Here is a 20,441-nt window from a genome sequence, read left to right as displayed (position 1 = left end):
AACTCCACCCCCCCACAGACAGGCACAGGCAGCCGGCCGGGATATGTCTCGTTTATTGCTGTCTGAGGATGGAAATTAACACGATCACAGACGTGGGGCTCTGGGGATGGGGGGGTCAGGGGATTGGGGGGGCTCTGGGATGGGGGGTCAGGGAGCCCCTGCTGGTTTGACACAACACACGACACGTTAAAGCTGCCCACCGTGGAAGACTGATGTGGAATAGCACCCCCGGAGCCCCTAGGGTTGGGGGGACACCTGGGACGCCTCTCCCAGGGAGGGGGGGAATCTGGAGTCACTCTGGATTTTGCCCCCTGCTGGGGGGCATCCCCCCACCTCCCTCAAAACAAACCCAGCCCAGGGGCTGCTTCCGGGCTGGGCCGCGCTGCGCGGGGGGGACAAAGGGGCCAGAAACAGGGCCGGGCCCCTGCTCACACCCCAGGGGGGCTGAGCCCCCAGCTACAGCCCCCCCCACCGGCCACTGCAGCCCCCCCAGTTCTAGCCCCGTTGGATTGAGGTTGAGTTGGTACATGGATGTAGCATGAACAGACACGGACACCCACACGCCCTGACCCCCCACACACACCATGGACACTGACAGACCCCCCCCAGACACATACACCCCCCCACGGACACACACACGCCCCAACCCCCCCCCCATCACACACACACCTGGACACTGACACACCCCCCCCACGGACACACACACCTGGACACTGACAGACCCCCCCCCCCAGACACATACACCCCCCCCACAGACACCCACACGCCCCGACCCCCCACACACACACACCTGGACACTGACAGACCCCCCCCAGACACATACACCCCCCCACGGACACACACACGCCCCAACCCCCCCCCACACACACACACACCTGGACACTGACACACCCCCCCCACGGACACACACACCTGGACACTGACAGACCCCCCCCAGACACATACACCCCCCCCACAGACACCCACACGCCCCGACCCCCCACACACACACACCTGGACACTGACAGACCCCCCCCAGACACATACACCCCCCCACGGACACCCACATGCCCGACACTGACAGACCCCCCCCAGACACATACACGCCCCGACCCCCCCCCACACACACCTGGACACTGACAGACCCCCCCCCAGACACATACACCCCCCCACGGACACACACACCTGGACACTGACACAGACTCCCCCCCCAGACACACAGCCCTGCCCCTACAGACACCCCCTCCCCCCATGGACGGATGGGGACACCCCCCCCCCCAGACACACACACACTTTGTCCTGTGCAAACCTGCCCGCCGGGTCCCCGCGCGACACCCGGCCTCGACGCTGCGGCTCGTTAGTGCTTTGAACAGGCCCCGCAATTACCCCCCCCCCATCTCCCTATAGCTCTCGATACAAAATGTGCAAAATATAATCTATGTTCAAGGGCTGGGGGCGGGGCAGGGACGCCTGGGTTCGCCGGCTGGGGGGTGTTATGCTGGCTCTGTGGCGTGTGGGGTGCCCCCTCCCAGAGAACCCAGGTGTCCGGGCTCCCAGCCCCCCACTCTCACCCCTAGACCCCATTCCCCTGCCCGAGCCAGGGAGAGAACCCAGGCGTCCGGGCTTGTGGGGGCTGGTTCAGGGGTCCTGCCCCCCCCCCCACAGAGCGGCTGTGTGATTGGAGGGAGGGGGGCCGCTCGCAGTCACATGACGCTCTCCAGGATCACGACTTTCCCCACGTCCTCCGGCGCCGGGGCTCAGCGTCGTCAGCGCCCTCCCGTCCCCCTCGGGCGGTTTGTATTCCAGGTGGTGCAGCCCCCAGACGGGCTGGTCAGGTCCTGCCAGCGCTGGGGGCAGGGAGAGAGAGGGGTCATCGAACCCAGGCGTCCGGCACCCCCGCTGCCCCCCTCCTCTCCCGGAGCGGGGCAGCGACCCCCGGCGCCCGGGCTTCCCCCCCCTCCTCTCCCGGAGCGGGGCAGCGACCCCCGGGCTTCCCCCCCCCTCCTCTCCCGGAGCGGGGCAGCGACCCCCGGGCTCCCCCCCCCCTCCTCTCCCGGAGCGGGGCAGCGACCCCTGGGCTCCCCCCCCCCCCCCCCTCCTCCCGGAGCGGGGCAGCGACCCCCGGTGCCCGGGCTCCCCCCACCCTCCTCTCCCGGAGCGGGGCAGCGACCCCCGGGCTCCCCCCCCTCCTCTCCCGGAGCGGGGCAGCGACCCCCGGCGCCCGGGCTCCCCCCCCCCTCCTCTCCCGGAGCGGGGCAGCTCCCCCCGGGCTCCCCCCCCCCTCCTCTCCCGGAGCGGGGCAGCGACCCCCGGGCTCCCCCCCCCCTCCTCTCCCGGAGCGGGGCAGCGACCCCCGGGCTCCCCCCCCCTCCTCTCCCGGAGCGGGGCAGCGACCCCCGGGCTCCCCCCCCCCTCCTCTCCCGGAGCGGGGCAGCGACCCCCGGGCTCACCTCAGCCAGGGTCCCCTGGGCGCGGAGGAGCTTGTAGAGGGCGGTGAGTGGCAGGCAGAGCATGGAGCTGAGGGCGAAGGCCCAGCCGATGGCCTCGCCCCACCAGGGGTACACGTAGGTCTGGTTGTAGATCAGCGGCTTGTAATAGGCAACGTTGAAGAGGAAAATGCCCTGCGGGAGGCGGGAGGTTAAAAACGCGGAGTGGAGCCCGGCTCCCGCCAGGGAGAGAACCCAGGAGTCCGGGCCCCCCCGCCCAGGCCCGTACCAGGCAGATGAGGGGCGTCAGGACCATCCAGCACCATTTCATCCAGGGGAAGGGCCGGTAGCCGATCATGCAGGCGATGTCGTCCATGAACCGATCAGCCCCTGGGAGGCAATGGGTGAGAGAGACCCACATACGCCCTCCTCCCCCGCAGCCGACCCCCAGCCCCTGCCTGCTGCCCCCCACGTCACAGCCATGGGCCCATCAATCCCGGCATCCTGCCTGCTGAACCCAGATCTGCCCCCCGCCGGCGCCCCTCACTCCCGCCCCGCAGCCCCTGCCCCGCCGGCGCCCCTCACTCCCGCCCCGCAGCCCCCAGCCCCGCCGGCGCCCCTCACTCCCGCCCCGCAGCCCCCTAGCCCGCCGGCGCCCCTCACTCCCGACCCGCAGCCCCCTGCCCCGCCGGCGCCCCTCACTCCCGCCCCGCAGCCCCCAGCCCCGCCGGCGCCCCTCACTCCCGCCCCGCAGCCCCCTAGCCCGCCGGCGCCCCTCACTCCCGACCCGCAGCCCCCTGCCCCGCCGGCGCCCCTCACTCCCGCCCCGCAGCCCCCAGCCCCGCCGGCGCCCCTCACTCCCGCCCCGCAGCCCCCTGCCCCGCCGGCGCCCCTCACTCCCGCCCCGCAGCCCCCTGCCCCGCCGGCGCCCCTCACTCCCGCCCCGCAGCCCCCTAGCCCGCCGGCGCCCCTCACTCCCGCCCCGCAGCCCCCTGCCCCGCCGGCGCCCCTCACTCCCGCCCCGCAGCCCCCTAGCCGCCGGCGCCCCTCACTCCGCCCCGCAGCCCCCTGCCCCGCCGGCGCCCCTCACTCCCGCCCCGCAGCCCCCTGCCCCGCCGGCGCCCCTCACTCCCGCCCCGCAGCCCCCTGCCCCGCCGGCGCCCCTCACTCCCGCCCCGCAGCCCCCTGCCCGCCGGCGCCCCTCACTCCCGCCCCGCAGCCCCCTAGCCCGCCGGCGCCCCTCACTCCCGCCCCGCAGCCCCCTGCCCCGCCGGCGCCCCTCACTCCCGCCCCGCAGCCCCCAGCCCCGCCGGCGCCCCCTCACTCCCGCCCCGCAGCCCCCTGCCCCGCCGGCGCCCCCTCACTCCCGCCCCGCAGCCCCCTGCCCCGCCGGCGCCCCTCACTCCCGCCCCGCAGCCCCCTAGCCCGCCGGCGCCCCTCACTCCCGCCCCGCAGCCCCCTGCCCCGCCGGCGCCCCTCACTCCCGCCCCGCAGCCCCCAGCCCCGCCGGCGCCCCTCACTCCCGCCCCGCAGCCCCCTGCCCCGCCGGCGTCCCTCACTCCCGCCCCGCAGCCCCCTGCCCCGCCGGCGCCCCTCACTCCGCCCCGCAGCCCCCTGCCCCGCCGGCGCCCCTCACTCCCGCCCCGCAGCCCCCTGCCCCGCCGGCGCCCCTCACTCCCGCCCCGCAGCCCCCTAGCCCGCCGGCGCCCCTCACTCCCGCCCCGCAGCCCCCCTGCCCGCCGGCGCCCCTCACTCCCGCCCCGCAGCCCCCTAGCCCGCCGGCGCCCCTCACTCCCGCCCCGCAGCCCCCTGCCCCGCCGGCGCCCCTCACTCCCGCCCCGCAGCCCCCTGCCCCGCCGGCGCCCCTCACTCCCGCCCCCGCAGCCCCCTGCCCCGCCGGCGCCCCTCACTCCCGCCCCGCAGCCCCCTAGCCCGCCGGCGCCCCTCACTCCCGCCCCGCAGCCCCCTGCCCCGCCGGCGCCCCTCACTCCCGACCCGCAGCCCGCCGGCGCGGGACTCACCGTACACCCAGCCGATCACCACACACTCCCAGAACGCCTGCCACAGCAGCGTGGTGCCGCTCGCCGAGTAGTAGTCGAAGAGCTGGAAGACGTACATGCCCCCCTAGGGCGGGAGAGGGCAGGAGTGAGCGGGGGCCGAGCCCCGGGGCGCTGGCCGGGGGTGCCCCTCCTTCCCGACCCGCAGCCCCCCCGTACCTCGGTGACCATGGAGAGGTCGATGAAGAAGCAGAGGGTGCAGCTCAGGGCGACCGTCACCTCCCGCTGGAACCGGAACGAGCAGCTGCCGGGAGCAAGTCCAGGATCCCTGTAATGAAACCCTCCACCCCCACAAACTGGGGGGGAGCACAGCCAGCTCTGAGCCCCCTGGGAGAGAACCCAGGCGGTCCGGGCCCCAGCCCTGCCCTGCCCTAACCACCAGCCCCCAGCCCCCTCCCAGAGCCAGGGAGAGAACCCAGGCGTCCGGGCCCCAGCCCTGCCCTGCCCTAACCACCAGCCCCCAGCCCCCTCCCAGAGCCAGGGAGAGAACCCAGGCGTCCGGGCCCCAGCCCTGCCCTGCCCTAACCACCAGCCCCCAGCCCCCTCCCAGAGCCAGGGAGAGAACCCAGGCGTCCAGGCCCCAGCCCTGCCCTGCCCTAACCACCAGCCCCCAGCCCCCTCCCAGAGCCAGGGAGAGAACCCAGGCGTCCTGGCTCCCAGCCCTGCCCTGCCCTAACCACCAGCCCCCAGCCCCCTCCCAGAGCCAGGGAGAGAACCCAGGCGTCCGGGCCCCAGCCCTGCCCTGCCCTAACCACCAGCCCCCAGCCCCCTCCCAGAGCCGGGGAGAGAACCCAGGCGTCCTGGCTCCCAGCCCTGCCCTGCCCTAACCACCAGCCCCCTCCCAGAGCCGGGGAGAGAAACCCAGGCGTCCGGGCCTCAGCCCCACCTGGCTGTCCAGTCCAAGTAGCAGCAGCATGATGAAGAACAGAGCCGCCCAGAGGGGAGCGACGGGCATCAGGGTGACAGCTCGGGGATACGCGATGAACGCCAGGCCAGGCCCTGGGGGAGAGAGACCAGGATAGAACCCAGGCATCCAGGCTCCCAGCCCCCCCTGCTCTGACCCACCAGCCCCCACTCCCCTCCCAGAGCCGGGGAGAGAACCCAGGCGTCCGGGTGGAACCCACCGGATTCTGCGACCCTGGAGATGTCGACCCCCTGCTCCGCTGCCATGAAGCCCAAGATGGAAAATACAACAAAGCCCGCGAAGAAACTCGTCCCGCTGTTGATCAGGGCGAGGATTATGGCATCTCTGGGGGGAGGAGAGGAGGGGGGGTTAGAGGACAGGCCGGAGGGGGCAGCACACCAGCTGGAGGGGAACTTGGGGGGGATCCCAGCAGCAGGGGAGGGGCCGGGGGACTCAGACCCCCCCCCCCAGGCTCACTTGTAGCAGTCGTTGTTGAACCGGTTGTAGCTGCCCAGGGCTGTCAGGGCGCCCAGACCGATGGCGTAAGAGAAAAAGATCTGAGTCCCCGCGTCGATCCAGACCTGCGTGGAAAGAGAGAGAGAGAACCAGGCGTCCGGGCTCCCAGCCCCCCTGCTCTAACCACCAGGCTGCCCTCCCCTCCCAGAGCCGGGAGAGAACCCAGGCGTCCGGGCTCCAGCCCCCCTGCTCTAACCACCAGGCTGCCCTCCCCTCCCAGAGCCGGGAGAGAAACCCAGGTGTCCGGGCTCCCAGGCCCCTGCTCTAACCACCAGACCCCCCTCCCCTCCCCTCCCCGAGCTGGCAGAGAACCCAGGCGTCCGGGCGCCCCGTTACCTGAGGGGATCCCAGCTTGGACCAGTCGGGTTTCAGGTAATACAGGATCCCGGCGCCGGCACCGGGGAGCAGGACGCCCCGAATCAGAAGGACGATCAGCACCACGTAGGGGAATGTAGCAGTGAAATAGACGATCTGCGGGCAGGGGCAGGGGCGGGTCAGGGGGGCAGCTGAGGCCCCCTCCCCCACAGCCAGGCCCCTCCCCCGTGTACCCCACGGGTCTCTTGCAGCCCCTCTCCCCAGGGGCCCCCAGGCTGTGACCCACCCCGAGCCCCCCCAGCTTCCCACCCCCCCGAGCCCCCCACTTTCCCCTCCCCCCAGGGCCCCCCGTACCTTCCCGGTGGATTTGACGCCCTTCCAGACGCAGAAGTAGACGAGCACCCAGCACCCGAGCAGACAGAGGGTCACCTCCCAGTTGATGGCCCCCGGCACCTCAGGCCCCTCGACAGGTGCAGCACCCGGTTCCTGCAACGGGGGGGCCGTGAGTGTGGGGGCGGGGGAGAGGGGGGGCTGCCAGCTCAGCCCCATGGGGTGGGGTGACCAGATGGCCCAGTTTTACAGGGACAGTCCTGACATTTGGGGCTTTGTCTTATAGAGATGCCTGTTCCCCCCGACCCCATGTCCTGAGTTTTTACACTTGCTGTCTGGTCGGGCCAGAAGGACAGGGGGCCCCGGGGGGGGGGCGGCCCCTGGGCGGGACGGGGGGACTCACTCCCAGAACTCCAGCACGGGCGAGCGCCCCTCGGGCGGGGGATAGGGGGTCCCAGGAGGGGACGGGGGGGTCTCCGGGGGGGGACGGGGGGACTCACTCCCAGAACTCCAGCACGGGCGAGCACCCCTCAGGCGGGGGATAGGGGGTCCCAGGAGGGGACGGGGGGTCTCCGGGGGGGAGACGGGGGGACTCACTCCAGAACTCCAGCACGGGCGAGCGCCCCTCGGGCGGGGGATAGGGGGAATGGGGGGGTCCCAGGAGCGGACGGGGGGGGTCCCCGGGGGGGACGGGGGGACTCACTCCCAGAACTCCAGCACGGGCGAGCGCCCCTCAGGCGGGGGATAGGGGGTCCCAGGAGGGGACGGGGGGTCTCCGGGGGGGGAACGGGACGGGGGGGACTCACTCCCAGAACTCCAGCACGGGCGAGCACCCCTCAGGCGGGGGATAGGGGGTCCCAGGAGGGGACGGGGGGTCTCCGGGGGGGGAGACGGGGGGACTCACTCCCAGAACTCCAGCACGGGCGAGCGCCCTCGGGCTCACAGCTGCGGTTCCCGGGGGCGCAGGGTGGGGGAATGGGGGGGTCCCGGAGGGATAGGGGGTCCCCGGGGGGGACGGGGGGACTCACTCCCAGAACTCCAGCACGGGCGAGCGCCCCTCGGGCTCACAGCTGCGGTTCCCGGGGGGCGCAGGGTGGGGGAATGGGGGGTCCCGGAGGGATAGGGGGTCCCCGGGGGGACGGGGGGACTCACTCCCAGAACTCCAGCACGGGCGAGCGCCCCTCAGGCGGGGGATAGGGGGTCCCAGGAGGGGACGGGGGGTCTCCGGGGGGGGGACGGGGGGACTCACTCCCAGAACTCCAGCACGGGCGAGCGCCCCTCGGGCTCACAGCTGCGGTTCCCGGGGGTGCAGGGCGGGGGGAAGCTCTCGGTGCACGCGGGCGAGTTCCAGGGGTGGCCGCAGCTGGCCCAGGGCAGGGGGTCCGCGAAGGAGCTGGCCAGGTAGTAGCAGCCCCAGGCCAGGACCATGATGTAATAGGTGTTGCAGTAAAACACGATCACCATGGAGGCGAAGCCCAGACCTGTGGGGGGGGAGAAATCGGGGGAGGGAGCTGGGAATGGGGCAGGGGCCTGTCCCCTCTGGGGGGCGCCGGCTCTGACCCGGGGGGGCTGCCTGGCCAGGGTGGGGGTGTCGCTGACCTTTGAACAGGGGCGCGATGTTCCAGACGTTGATGCTCCCAGCTTTCATGAACTGCCCCAGCGAAGTCTCCAGGAAGAAAATGGGGACCCCCCCCAGCACGGCGATGAGGAGATAGGGGATCAGAAAGACACCTCGGGGGGGAGAATCAGGGCGTCAATCCCAGCCTGCCGGTGCCCCTCACTCCCGACCCACAGCCCCCCCAGCCTGCCGGTGCCCCTCACTCCCGACCGCAGGCCCTGCTAGCCCAGGCCCCCCCTCCACGGCCCCACCAGTGCCCCTCAGCCCTCACTCACATGGGCAGGCATGAGTCACCCTGGGCATCTCTATTTATAGCCTGGCACTTGGATTCCCCCCCCCCCCCCGTACGGGGAGTCCTGACCCCCCCCAAGCCCCGGTAAGAGGATGATCTGTGGGCCGATTCCCAAGAGGATTAGGTTCCCGGAGCACGCGGCCAGGAGCGGGGCAGGTTCGTGGCTGGGATGAGAAGCCAAACGCCTCGACCTGCAGGAAACGCGGGCACCAGCCAGGGCTGGAGGGAAGCCGGCCCAGGCCCTGCCCAGGGGCCCCCAAGCTGCGTCCCCTCCCCTGGGAAACCTCCGCCCCCTCTTTGCCAGCCGGGACTTGTCTGGCAAACAGACCCCGCTGCCAGCTGAAAATTCATCATTTTCCGCGGCTTTGGGCACCTGCCACCAGGACCGCGGGAGACAGAGCTACCCCTGTGCCCGCCTCCGGCCAGCTCTCCCGGGGCCACTTCCAGTGTGCCAAGGGAGTGGGGCAAGGAAAGGATTTGTCCGGTAGCTGCCAGCGCTGAGAAATCGGTGGGGCAATTAATTCTCAGTCGAAAACGTTTTTTGGTGAATCAAAAGGTGGGGAGGGAGGGGGGGATTGATTTAGGGATAAAAAGGAAACTTGAAAATTCCTGGCAGCTTGGAAATCGACAAAAGTGGCTTGGGGTTTAACTGAAACCTTTCCTCAAACTGTTCCCTGTGACGAGGGGGGGGGGGTGTCTCTTGGTTTTGTCAGTGGTTTGCATGCCGAGGGGGTGGGACTCAGTTTCCCTGGGTGTTATGGGTTTAACGAGGGGGTGGGAGAGGGGGTTTGTGGGGACACAGGGCCAGCGAGGGAACGTGGGACCCCCGGCCAATGGCCTGGAGAGTGGAGACCCCAGCGACTGGGGACCGGGAGCCCAAGCCGGGTCTGGCCAGTGGGGGGACAGTGGGCTGCGGGGGGAGGACCCCCGGTGACCGGACCAGCTGGGTCCAGCCAAGGGGCCAGAAGAGGGGAGAGGGGACCCTGGCAACCTGTTTACCAGGCGACAATGGACAGAGGGGGGGCTTGGGGCCGGTGAGATCAGATGCCCAGCGGGGAAGCCGGGGGGCTCTGGGCTGGAAAGAGGGTTCAGGCAGAGCCCAGCTGGATGCAGGGGAGACTGGGATGTGCTGGGCTGAGGCGGGCCAGGCCTGAGGCCCAGAGAGTTTCCTATGCTGGGTTCAGACGCTCAATAAACCCTGCTACTTTATGCCGGCTGAGTGTCACTCCAGTCTAGAGAACAGGGGGGCATTATTCTCTCTGGGCGTGGGGAGCTCTGGGGGGGGCCTTATTCCTCTAGGGGTGGGGAGCTCGGAGGGGCCTTATTCCCTCTAGGGGTGGGGAGCTCGGAGGGGCCTTATTCCCTCTGGGGGTGGGGGCCCCAGAGCGAGGGGACTCCCTGAGGGGGCCCACGGCAGAGACAGGCATGCGAAGGGTTGGAGAGGTGCAGTTCCAGGAGGCGGGGGCTGGACCCCCGAGAAGGGCTGTCCGCGCTGATGGGGGTTCCCCCCAGGGGCCGCACGGGCCAAGAGTGGGCACGACCCAGGAGTCTGTGACATCCCAGATCAGAAGATTGGAACAAATTCATTTCAAGGCCGACCAGGCCACGCCGTGACAGCTGTGGTGGATCGAAGGGGGGTGGATTTTGGGTTGAAAATGGCAGGTTTCAGTAAATTGAAAAGCACGCGCTATCTCAGAGTAAAATGAAACATTCGGGGGCAAATAAAAAGGCCCCCAAACCAGTCGTTTGGGGTCCCTCACTAAACGTTGTGAAATTTGTCGTGAATTGAGGGGGTGGGTGAGGAATCATTCGTCGAGAGGCACCGATTGCGGAGGCCCAGCGAGAGCCCAGCCCCACGGACCCTCCAGCAGCTCGGGGAGAACCAGCCCGACGCGGCGGGACAGGCCCCACGTGCTGCAGGCACAACCCTCCCGAGCAGCCGCTGGATTCGCCCCACATCGGGGCCCGGCCCGGCCTCGCCTGGGCCGCGGGAGGCCTGGAAACCCGCCCGGTTCCCTGCCCGGGGCAGCCGAGCGCGACAATGGGCAACAGCGGGTGTGTTACCGCGTGGGAGTGTGACAGGCGGTGAGTCAGTGTCAGATGTCTGTCAGCACACCCAGCCGGGCACCAGGCCTGGAGGGGGGGCTGTGGGAGGGAAGGACAGACAGACAGGCTGGTGGCGTGGGATAGATAGAGGGGGTGGGATGGGGATAGATAGATGCAGGGGGCAAACTGTGGCCCCCGGGCTGGATCCGGCCCACCAGCCGTTTTAATCTGGCACTTGAGCTCCCGCCAGGGAGCAGGGTCCAGCCCTGCTCCATGCGGCTCCCGGAAGCAGCAGCAGGTCCCCTCTCGGCTCCTACGTGTAGGGGCAGCCAGGGGGCTCTGCATGCTGCCTCTGCCCGAAGCGCTGCCTCCGCAGCTCCATTGGTTGGGAACCAGAGCCAATGGGAGCTGCAGGGCCAGTGCTTGTGGACAGGGCAGAGCGCAGAGCCCCCTGGCTGCCCCTACGCATAGGAGCTGGAGAGGGGACCTGCTGCTGTTTCAGGAGCTGCTTGAGGTAAGTGCCACCCAGAGCCTGCACCCCTGACCCCCACCCTGGCCTGAACCCCCTGCCCAGCCCTGATCCCTCATCCCTAGCCCCACCCCAGAGCATGCACCCCCAGCCGGAGCCCTCACTCCCATCTACACCCCAACCCCCTGCCCCAGCCCTGCTCCCTCCCACCTTCAGTCCCAGCACTCACCCCCCCCCGACGCCTCTCCCCCGCCCCAGCCCCAGCACCCCCTCCCACACCCTGAGCTCCTAATTTCTGGCCCCACCCCGGAGCCCTCACCCCCTCCTGCACCCCAACCCCCGATTCTGTGAGCAGTCATGGCACGCCGGACAATTTCTCTTCCCAGATGTGGCCCTCAGGCCACAAAGTTTGCCCACCCCTGGGATAGACAGACAGACGGAGGGGGTGGATGGGGGGACGCAGACAGACTGACTGACAGCTGGGGGTGTCCAGGGGGGTGGACGGTGGGGGTGAGGACCAGGGGGATACAGACAGTGCGGGAACGACCGAGTGTGGGGGGGGGAGGGGCACAGGGCAGTGCTGGGGTCGCTCAGGGCAGAGACCAGGGGCTGGGGGGGGCACAGGCTGAGGAGGGATTTGTGGGGCGGGGAGGCCCCTCCCACACCTGTGCTGCCCGCTCCTTGCCCAGCCCCACATCCGGCATGCCCCCATCCCTCCCCCGCCCCCCGCCCGCACTTTGCCCGTGCAGTTACAGGGCAGTGATACCCAGGGTGGCAGTGATTGCCCCCCCCACACAACACACCTCCCCCCCCCGGCCCTTCCCCTCCCCCAGCCAGCCCCCCCCCCCGCCAGCCCCCTCTCCCCCTCCCCCCCGCCAGCCCCCCCGCCGCCCCCTCTGCCCCCTCCCCCCGCCAGCCCCCCTCCCCCCAGCCAGCCCCCCCCGCCAGCCCCCTCTCCCCCTCCAGCCCCCCTCCCCCCAGCCGCCCCCTCACCTCCGCCATTCTTGTAGCACAGGTAGGGGAAGCGCCAGACGTTGCCCAGCCCCACGGCGAAGCCCACGCAGGACATCATGAAATCCATCTGCCGGGTCCAGGGTCTCCCGGGGGGGGCGGCGGCGGGGCGGCGGCGGGCGGCGGGGGGGCCGGCAGGGGGGCCCCCCCGGTCCCCTTTGCGGGACACCGCCACCAGCCCCCCCTCCTCCTGCTCCTGGCACATGACCCCCCTCAAGGGGACGCTGTACACCCCGTTTTCCCAGCAAGCTCCCTTTGCTCATGGTCCGGTGGGGGGGCGGGTTCGGTACCCCCCCAATCTAGGAAGTGCGGGGGGGGGGGAAAGATCCGGGTCTGGGAGAGGGCGCTGCGGTGGGGTCTGTGGGCGCTGGAGGGGGGATTCAAAGGGGGGATCCGGGGGTCTGCGGAGGGGGGCGGAGAGGAAGGTCTCCCCAAACTTACGAGGCGGGGCTCAGGATCTGGTCTTGGCGGGGGGGGGGGGAAAGAAAGGGATGCAATTTAAAATCTCCTCCCCCCCCTTGCAAAGAGACGAGCTGGGGGGGAGGGGCGCCGGGGGGGTGCTCTGGAGGCGGGGGGTCACTGCAGCCGCGGGGGGGGGATCAGAAGCAATCCACGAAGCACTTGAAGGTCAGCCTGAAAAATCTCATGGGGGGGTCGGGCACGGGGCAGCCCCCCCTGGGCCGGGGCGCGGGGGAGGGGTCCGAGGCGAGGTCTCTGCGGCGGGGGGGAGGAGGCTGGTGTCCCTCTGTCCTCGGTCTCGGCGCCGCCCGTCGGTCCGTCTGTCCCCGTCCGCGCCCCCCCCCGGGCTTTATGCAGACAAGGGGGGTGACGTCACGGGCAGCATCATGCCTTGGGACCCGCCCCCCCGCTCTCCCCACCGCAGCCCGCGCTGCCAGGCAGGGGGAGGAGCCTCTATTTCGGGAGAAGCGTGTGACTGGGGTGGGGAGAAGCGCAGCCCCTCCCCCCTCGCTGGCTGGGATCCCCCTGCCCCCCCCAGCTGGGAGAGCGCAGCCCCTCCGCCCCGCTGCTGGGATCCCACCGGGACCCCCCCTCACTCCTGGGATACCCCGCCCCCCTCACAGCTGGAAGAGCGCAGCCCCTCCCCCCCGCTGCTGGGACCCCCCCCCCCGACAACCGTCACAGCTGGGAGAGCAAAGCCCCTCCCCCCGCTGCTGGGACCCCCCCCGACAACCGTCACAGCTGGGAGAGCAAAGCCCCTCCCCCCTGCTGCTGGGACCCCCCCCCCGACAACCGTCACAGCTGGGAGAGCAAAGCCCCTCCCCCCCATGGTGGGATCCCCCTCTGCCCCCCCCTCACAGCTGGGAGAGCGAAGCCCCTCCCCCCCGCTGCTGGGACCCCCCCCGCCCCCCCTCACACCCGGGAGAGCGAAGCCCCTCCCCCCCGCTGCTGGGACCCCCCCCTCACAGCTGGGAGAGTGCAGACCCTCCCCCCCGCTGCTGGGATCCCCCGCCCCCCCTCACAGCTGGGAGAGCGCAGCCCCTCCCCCCCCGGCTGCTGGGACCCCCCCAAAAAAACCAACTCCTGCCGGTACGGATGGCAGATTCCCCCCTCCAGCTGAGATGCCCCCCCAGCTCCCACCCCCCCGGTACTGCGCCCAAAGCCCCGCTCCTGCATCCCGAGCCCCCCGTCACCACCCTGCTGGATCCTCTCATAGCAAGTGGGGGGCCGGACTCCTGGGTTCTCCTGCCCTGCCTGTGGCCTGATTGCTGAGATCGGAGCGGGGCCAGCAGCGGTATTAGGGCGCCCTCTTGTGGCCACTTCCCACAGCGCTTACAGCCCCCCCACCTACCCCACAGCTCCCCCCAACCCCCCCCGCTCTCTCCCCATCTACGCCCCTTCCCCCCGGGGAACCCGATGGGCCCGTCTAGCTCCCTGTCCCGCTGGGGGGCGACCTGCGCAGTGCTGGGGGCGGGGCTCTGGGAGCCCTGGCGCCTGGTTCTCCCCCCGGCTCTGGGAGGGGAGAGGGGCCTGGGAGCCCGGACTCCTGGGTTCTCCCCAGGGCTCTGGGAGGGAGTGGGGGCTGGTGGGGGCTGGGAGCCCGGGCGCCTGGGTTCTCCCCCCGGCTCTGGGAGGGGAGAGGGGCCTGGGAGCCCGGACTCCTGGGTTCTCCCCAGGGCTCTGGGAGGGGAGTGGGGGCTGGTGGGGGCTGGGAGCCCGGGGCGCCTGGGTTCTCCCCCCGGCTCTGGGAGGGGAGAGGGGCCTGGGAGCCCGGACTCCTGGGTTCTCCCCAGGGCTCTGGGAGGGGAGTGGGGGCTGGGAGCCCGGGCGCCTGGGTTCTCCCCCCGGCTCTGGGAGGGGAGAGGGGCCTGGGAGCCCGGACTCCTGGGTTCTCCCCAGGGCTCTGGGAGGGGAGAGGGGCCTGGGAGCCCGGACTCCTGGGTTCTCCCCAGGGCTCTGGAGGGGAGTGGGGCTGGTGGGGGCCTGGGAGCCCGGACTCCTGGGTTCTCCCCCCGGCTCTGGGAGGGGAGTGGGGGCTGGTGGGCTAGACCTCACTCCCAGCCCCCACCCCCCAACCACTAGAACCCCCCCTCCCCTTCGCGCTCCTCGCCCCCGAGCTGTGGAAGGAACCCAGGCGTCCGGGCAGCCCGGGTGGGGAAATCCAGGCTCCGTCTCTCTGGTTGGCTTCCAGAGATCTCCGCAATCTCCTTACATGGCCCGAGGCGCGCCGGGAAGGGGCGAGGGGGGGCGGAGAGAGGGGCGGGGGGGGGGACTAAGGGACGGATTCAGAGAGAAGCTGCAGGGGGCTCAGGTCCAGCGGGTAGGTGCCAGAACCCCCTGGGAGGGGGGGGCTGGGCGCCCGGACGCCTGGGTCCTCTGCCCGGCTCCGGGGGGAGGGGGATGCAGCAGAGGTGGGCGGTGCTGGGCTGGCGGGGGGGGGTGGGGCATGGGGGGGGTTATGGGCTGACGGGGGTGGGGGGGGATTTGCGTTACCTTGGCTGTGTGTTGCGTGGGTGGGAGAGATGTGGGTTGTATGGGGGGGTTGTGTTACCCTGGCTGTGTGTGTTGCGTGGGTGCATAGCTGTGGTGTGTATGGGGGGGGGTTGTGTTACCCTGCTGTGTGTGTTGTGGGGGTGGAGAGATGTGGTGTGTATGGGGGGGGTTGTGTTACCCTGGCTGTGTGTGTTGTGGGGGTGGAGAGATGTGGTGTGTATGGGGGGGTTGTGTTACCCTGGCTGTGTGTGTTACGTGGGTGGAGAGATGTGGTGTGTAAGGGAGGGTTGTGTTACCCTGGCTGTGTGTTGCGTGGGTGAGAGATGTGGGTTGTATGGGGGGGTTGTGTTACCCTGGCTGTGTGTTGTGGGGGTGGAGAGATGTGGTGTGTATGGGGGGGTTTGTGTTACCCTGGCTGTGTGTGTTACGTGGGTGGAGAGATGTGGTGTGTAAGGGAGGGGTTGTGTTACCTGGCTGTGTGTGTTGTGTGGGTGGATAGCTGTGGTGTGTATGGGGGGGTTGTGTTACTCTGGCTGTTTGTTGTGGGGGTGGAGAGATGTGGTTGTATGGGGGGGTTGTGTTACCCTGGCTGTGTGTTGCGTGGGTGGATACATGTGGTGTGTAAGGGAGGGTTTGTGTTACCCTGGCTGTGTGTGTTGTGTGGGTGGAGAGATGTGGTGTGTAAGGGAGGGGTTGTGTTACCCTGGCTGTGTGTGTTGTGGGGGTGGAGAGATGTGGTGTGTTTGGGGGGGTTGTGTTACCCTGGCTGTGTGTGTTGTGTGGGTGGATAGCTGTGGTGTGTATGGGGGGGTTGTGTTACCCTGGCTGTGTGTGTTGCGTGGGTGGATACATGTGGGTGTGTATCGGGGGGGGGTTGTGTTACCCTGGCTGTGTGTGTTGTGTGGGTGGATAGATGTGGTGTGTATGGGGGGGTTGTGTTACCCTGGCTGTGTGTGTTGTGTGGGTGGAGAGATGTGGTGTGTATGGGGGGGGGGTTGTGTTACTCTGGCTGTTTGTTGTGGGGGTGGAGAGATGTGGTGTGTATGGGGGGTTGTGTTACCCTGGCTGTGTGTTGCGTGGGTGGATACATGTGGTGTGTATGGGGGGGTTGTGTTACCCTGGCTGTGTGTGTTGTGGGGGTGGAGAGATGTGGTGTGTATGGGGGGGGTTGTGTTACCCTGGCTGTGTGTGTTACGTGGGTGGAGAGATGTGGTGTGTAAGGGAGGGTTTGTGTTACCCTGGCTGTGTGTTGCGTGGGTGGAGAGATGTGGGTTGTATGGGGGGGTTGTGTTACCCTGGCTGTGTGTTGTGGGGGTGGAGAGATGTGGTGTGTATGGGGGGGTTGTGTTACCCTGGCTGTGTGTGTTACGTGGGTGGAGAGATGTGGTGTGTAAGGGAGGGGTTGTGTTACCCTGGCTGTGTGTGTTGTGTGGGTGGATAGCTGTGGTGTGTATGGGGGGGTTGTGTTACTCTGGCTGTTTGTTGTGGGGGTGGAGAGATGTGGGTTGTATGGGGGGGTTGTGTTACCCTGGCTGTGTGTTGCGTGGGTGGATACATGTGGTGTGTAAGGGAGGGTTTGTGTTACCCTGGCTGTGTGTGTTGTGTGGGTGGAGAGATGTGGTGTGTAAGGGAGGGGTTGTGTTACCCTGGCTGTGTGTGTTGTGGGGGTGGAGAGATGTGGTGTGTTTGGGGGGGTTGTGTTACCCTGGCTGTGTGTGTTGTGTGGGTGGATAGCTGTGGTGTGTATGGGGGGGGTTGTGTTACCCTGGCTGTGTGTGTTGCGTGGGTGGATACATGTGGGTGTGTATCGGGGGGGGTTGTGTTACCCTGGCTGTGTGTGTTATGTGGGTGGAGAGATGTGGTGTGTAAGAGAGGGGTTGTGTTACCCTGGCTGTGTGTGTTGTGTGGGTGGATAGATGTGGTGTGTATGGGGGGGTTGTGTTACCCTGGCTGTGTGTGTTGTGTGGGTGGAGAGATGTGGTGTGTATGGGGGGGGGTTGTGTTACTCTGGCTGTTTGTTGTGGGGGTGGAGAGATGTGGTGTGTATGGGGGGGTTGTGTTACCCTGGCTGTGTGTTGCGTGGGTGGATACATGTGGTGTGTATGGGGGGGTTGTGTTACCCTGGCTGTGTGTGTTGTGTGGGTGGAGAGATGTGGTGTGTATGGGGGGGTTGTGTTATCCTGGCTGTGTGTGTTGCGTGGGTGGATACATGTGGTGTGTAAGGGAGGGGTTGTGTTACCCTGGCTGTGTGTGTTGTGTGGGTGGATAGCTGTGGTGTGTAAGGGAGGGGTTGTGTTACCCTGGCTGTGTGTGTTGTGTGGGTGGAGAGATGTGGTGTGTAAGAGAGGGGTTGTGTTACCCTGGCTGTGTGTTGCGTGGGTGGATACATGTGGTGTGTATGGGGGGGGTTGTGTTACCCTGGCTGTGTGTGTTGTGTGGGTGGAGAGATGTGGTGTGTATGGGGGGGTTGTGTTACCCTGGCTGTGTGTTGCGTGGGTGGAGAGATGTGGTGTGTATGGGGGGGTTGTGTTACCCTGGCTGTGTGTGTTGTGTGGGTGCATAGCTGTGGTGTGTAAGGGAGGGGTTGTGTTACCCTGGCTGTGTGTGTTGTGGGGGTGGATAGCTGTGGTGTGTAAGGGAGGGGTTGTGTTACCCTAACTGTGTGTGTTGTGTGGGTGGAGAGATGTGGTGTGTATGGGGGGGTTGTGTTACCCTGGCTGTGTGTTGTGTGGGTGGAGAGATGTAGTGTGTATGGGGGGGTTGTGTTACCCTGGCTGTGTGTTGCGTGGGTGGATACATGTGGTGTGTATGGGGGGGTTGTGTTACCCTGGCTGTGTGTGTTGTGTGGGTGCATAGCTGTGGTGTGTAAGGGAGGGGTTGTGTTACCCTGGCTGTGTGTGTTGTGGGGGTGGATAGCTGTGGTGTGTAAGGGAGGGGTTGTGTTACCCTAACTGTGTGTGTTGTGTGGGTGGAGAGATGTGGTGTGTATGGGGGGGTTGTGTTACCCTGGCTGTGTGTTGTGTGGGTGGAGAGATGTAGTGTGTATGGGGGGGTTGTGTTACCCTGGCTGTGTGTTGCGTGGGTGGATACATGTGGTGTGTATGGGGGGGTTGTGTTACCCTGGCTGTGTGTGTTGTGTGGGTGGAGAGATGTAGTGTGTATGGGGGGGTTGTGTTACCCTGGCTGTGTGTGTTGTGTGGGTGCATAGCTGTGGTGTGTAAGGGAGGGGTTGTGTTACCCTGGCTGTGTGTGTTGTGGGGGTGGAGAGATGTGGTGTGTATGGGGGTTGTGTTAGGGTGGCTGTGTGTGTTGTGTGGTGTTTGGGTTGTGGTTTGTGTCGCTGTGTGTCGGGACGGCTGGGTGGTGCCGGAGACTCAGAAGATTGGGGTGGAAGGGCCCAGGGGGTCCGAGTCCAGCCCCCCAAAATCACCCCGGCGGGGCCTTGAACCCTGCAAGGATGGAGATTCCTCCCCCCTCCCGGGGGACCCCCCCCAGCTCGCCTCCTCCCGGGGAACCCCCTCCCCAACTTCCCCCCCCAGCTCCCCTCCTCCCAGGGAACCCCCTCCCCAACTTCCCCCCCCAGCTCGCCCCCTCCCGGGGAACCCCCTCCCCAACTTCCCCCCCCCAGCTCGCCCCCTCCCGGGGAACCCCCTCCCCAACTTCCCCCCCCCGGCTCGCCCCCTCCCGGGGAACCCCCTCCCCAACTTCCCCCCCCGGCTCGCCCCCTCCCGGGGAACCCCCTCCCCAACTTCCCCCCCCCGGCTCGCCCCCTCCCGGGGAACCCCCTCCCCAACTTCCCCCCCCCGGCTCCCCTCCTCCCGGGGAACCCCCCCCAGCTCCCCCGCTCCCGGGGAACCCCCTCCCCAACTTCCTCCCCCCAGCTCGCCCCCTCCCAGGGAACCCCCTCCCCAACTTCCCCCCCCCGGCTCCCCTCCTCCCGGGGAACCCCCTCCCCAACTTCCCCCCCCCCCCGGCTCCCCTCCTCCCGGGGAACCCCCTCCCCAACTTCCCCCCCCGGCTCCCCCGCTCCCGGGGAACCCCCTCCCCAACTTCCCCCCCCAGCTCACCCCCTCCCGGGGAACCCCCTCCCCAACTTCCCCCCCCAACTCGCCCCCTCCCGGGGAACCCCCTCCCCAACTTCCCCCCCCGGCTCCCCCCCTTCCAGGGAAACCGTGTTTCCTAACATCCGTCCTAGACCCCCCACTGCCACTTGAGACCAGGGCTCCTTGCTCTGTGCTCTGCCCCCCGAGACCCGCCGAGCGCCATCCCCTTGGGGACCCCCCTGCACCGGCTGCTCTCAAGTCCCCCCTCGCTCTTCTCGTCTGCAGACGAAATCGCCCCCACCCCCTCGGCCCCCCCTTGGCAGGCCCCTGCCCCAGCCCCGGCCGTTTCCCTTGCCCTCCGCTGGCCTCTCTCCTGGGGGGCCCAGACCGGGGCGCAGGGCTCCAGATGTGGCCCCCCGGCCGCAGAGCGGGGAACGGTCCCGCCCCTCGGCCCTGGCGAGGCCCCGGCTACCGCAGCCCACAATGCAGCTGGGGCCCGCTGCCGACTCCTGCCCGGCCCCTCGGCCCCCGTGAGCCCCGGGGCCACTCGGCCCCCGGCCTGTCACGGCGCCGGGGAGCCCCCCGGCCTCGGCGCAGGACCCTGCCCTGCTCCCGCTTCATCCCCTCGGGTCTCTTTGGGCTCTGCCCCGCCGCGGATCCGCCTCCCCCAGCCCAGGGTCCTCTGCCGAGGGGCTGGGGGTGCAGCCCACCCCACCCGCTAGATCGTTGACGAGGAGCCTGGCCAGCCCGGGGGCGCCCTGCTGGATCCCGGCTGCCAGCGAGCCCCGGAGCCACGGCCCCCCCGCCCCGAGCCCAAGGATCCGGCCACCGGCTCGTCCCTGCAGCCAGCCCAGACGTCCTACCCGGCTGGCCAGGCTCCTGGGGGGGTCCTGTGTCAGAAGCTTTGCTAAAGTCAAGATCTCGCATGGCGCCCCCCGCTGCCCCCCACCGCCCCCCCCAGAGCCCTGTTGGTTCGTAGCAGGGCAGATTTGGCAGGGAGGTCGTGTGAATATTGCACCAGTGTGGAAGGGGGGGGCACGGATTGTGTAGCACTGGCTGGGCCCCCCACTCCCCACATCTTCCCCATAGTCCCATACGCCCTGTCCGTCCCTCTGTGAATCCGTCCGTCCCTCCATCCCCAGCCGCCCCGTGTTTTGCGCGGCTCTCGTCGGGGGATAAGGCGCCATGCCGCGTTGCTTGATAATACCGGCCCCAGCCCAGACTGGAGCGTACGCGTATGATGGACGGCACGCTCCCCGCACGCTCCCCTCCTCCTCCCCTGCACACGCCCCTCACACCCGCACACTCCCCCCCGCACCCTCCCCCTCCGGCACACACACACTCCGTCTTGTCGTTGTTACCAGCTCGTTGCCCCCCCGACCGTCCCTGGCCAGGGGTGGGGGAGGCGGGAGGGCTGGAGCCGGGCGGCGGCCGAGCGGGATCGATGCTCCCCTGTTGACGGGACGAGAGCCGAAGTCCCCTG

At 68.8% G+C, this 20,441-nt stretch overlaps 2 protein-coding genes across 2 annotated transcripts in view; one reads left to right on the top strand and one right to left on the bottom strand.

The window, feature by feature from the left end:
- Positions 1-1,237: 1,237 nt before the first annotated feature.
- On the bottom strand, positions 1,238-12,745 carry SLC6A8 (solute carrier family 6 member 8). Its single transcript, XM_078850335.1, is given in 17 exon segments — positions 1,238-1,730; positions 1,732-1,811; positions 1,814-1,826; positions 2,430-2,600; positions 2,695-2,795; positions 4,427-4,529; positions 4,622-4,704; positions 4,707-4,758; positions 5,349-5,461; positions 5,587-5,711; positions 5,844-5,947; positions 6,219-6,353; positions 6,552-6,655; positions 6,658-6,683; positions 7,777-8,008; positions 8,127-8,258; positions 11,946-12,745. Coding segments are annotated over 17 exon segments (1,845 nt in total). The 5' UTR covers positions 12,169-12,745; the 3' UTR covers positions 1,238-1,682.
- Positions 12,746-14,685: 1,940 nt separating this feature from the next.
- The window catches only part of PNCK (pregnancy up-regulated nonubiquitous CaM kinase), a 29,026-nt gene continuing 23,270 nt past the window's right edge, over positions 14,686-20,441 (top strand). Inside the window, 1 exon segment of the mRNA XM_078850331.1 lies at positions 14,686-14,742. The gene's annotated coding sequence lies outside the window, so the exon portion shown is untranslated.

The sequence above is a fragment of the Lepidochelys kempii genome, chromosome 23, assembly GCF_965140285.1.
Source record: "Lepidochelys kempii isolate rLepKem1 chromosome 23, rLepKem1.hap1, whole genome shotgun sequence".
In the NCBI taxonomy this organism is placed as follows: domain Eukaryota; kingdom Metazoa; phylum Chordata; order Testudines; family Cheloniidae; genus Lepidochelys; species Lepidochelys kempii.
Note: the sequence above shows the minus strand (reverse complement) of the source record. Positions and strands in the feature narration are given on the sequence as shown.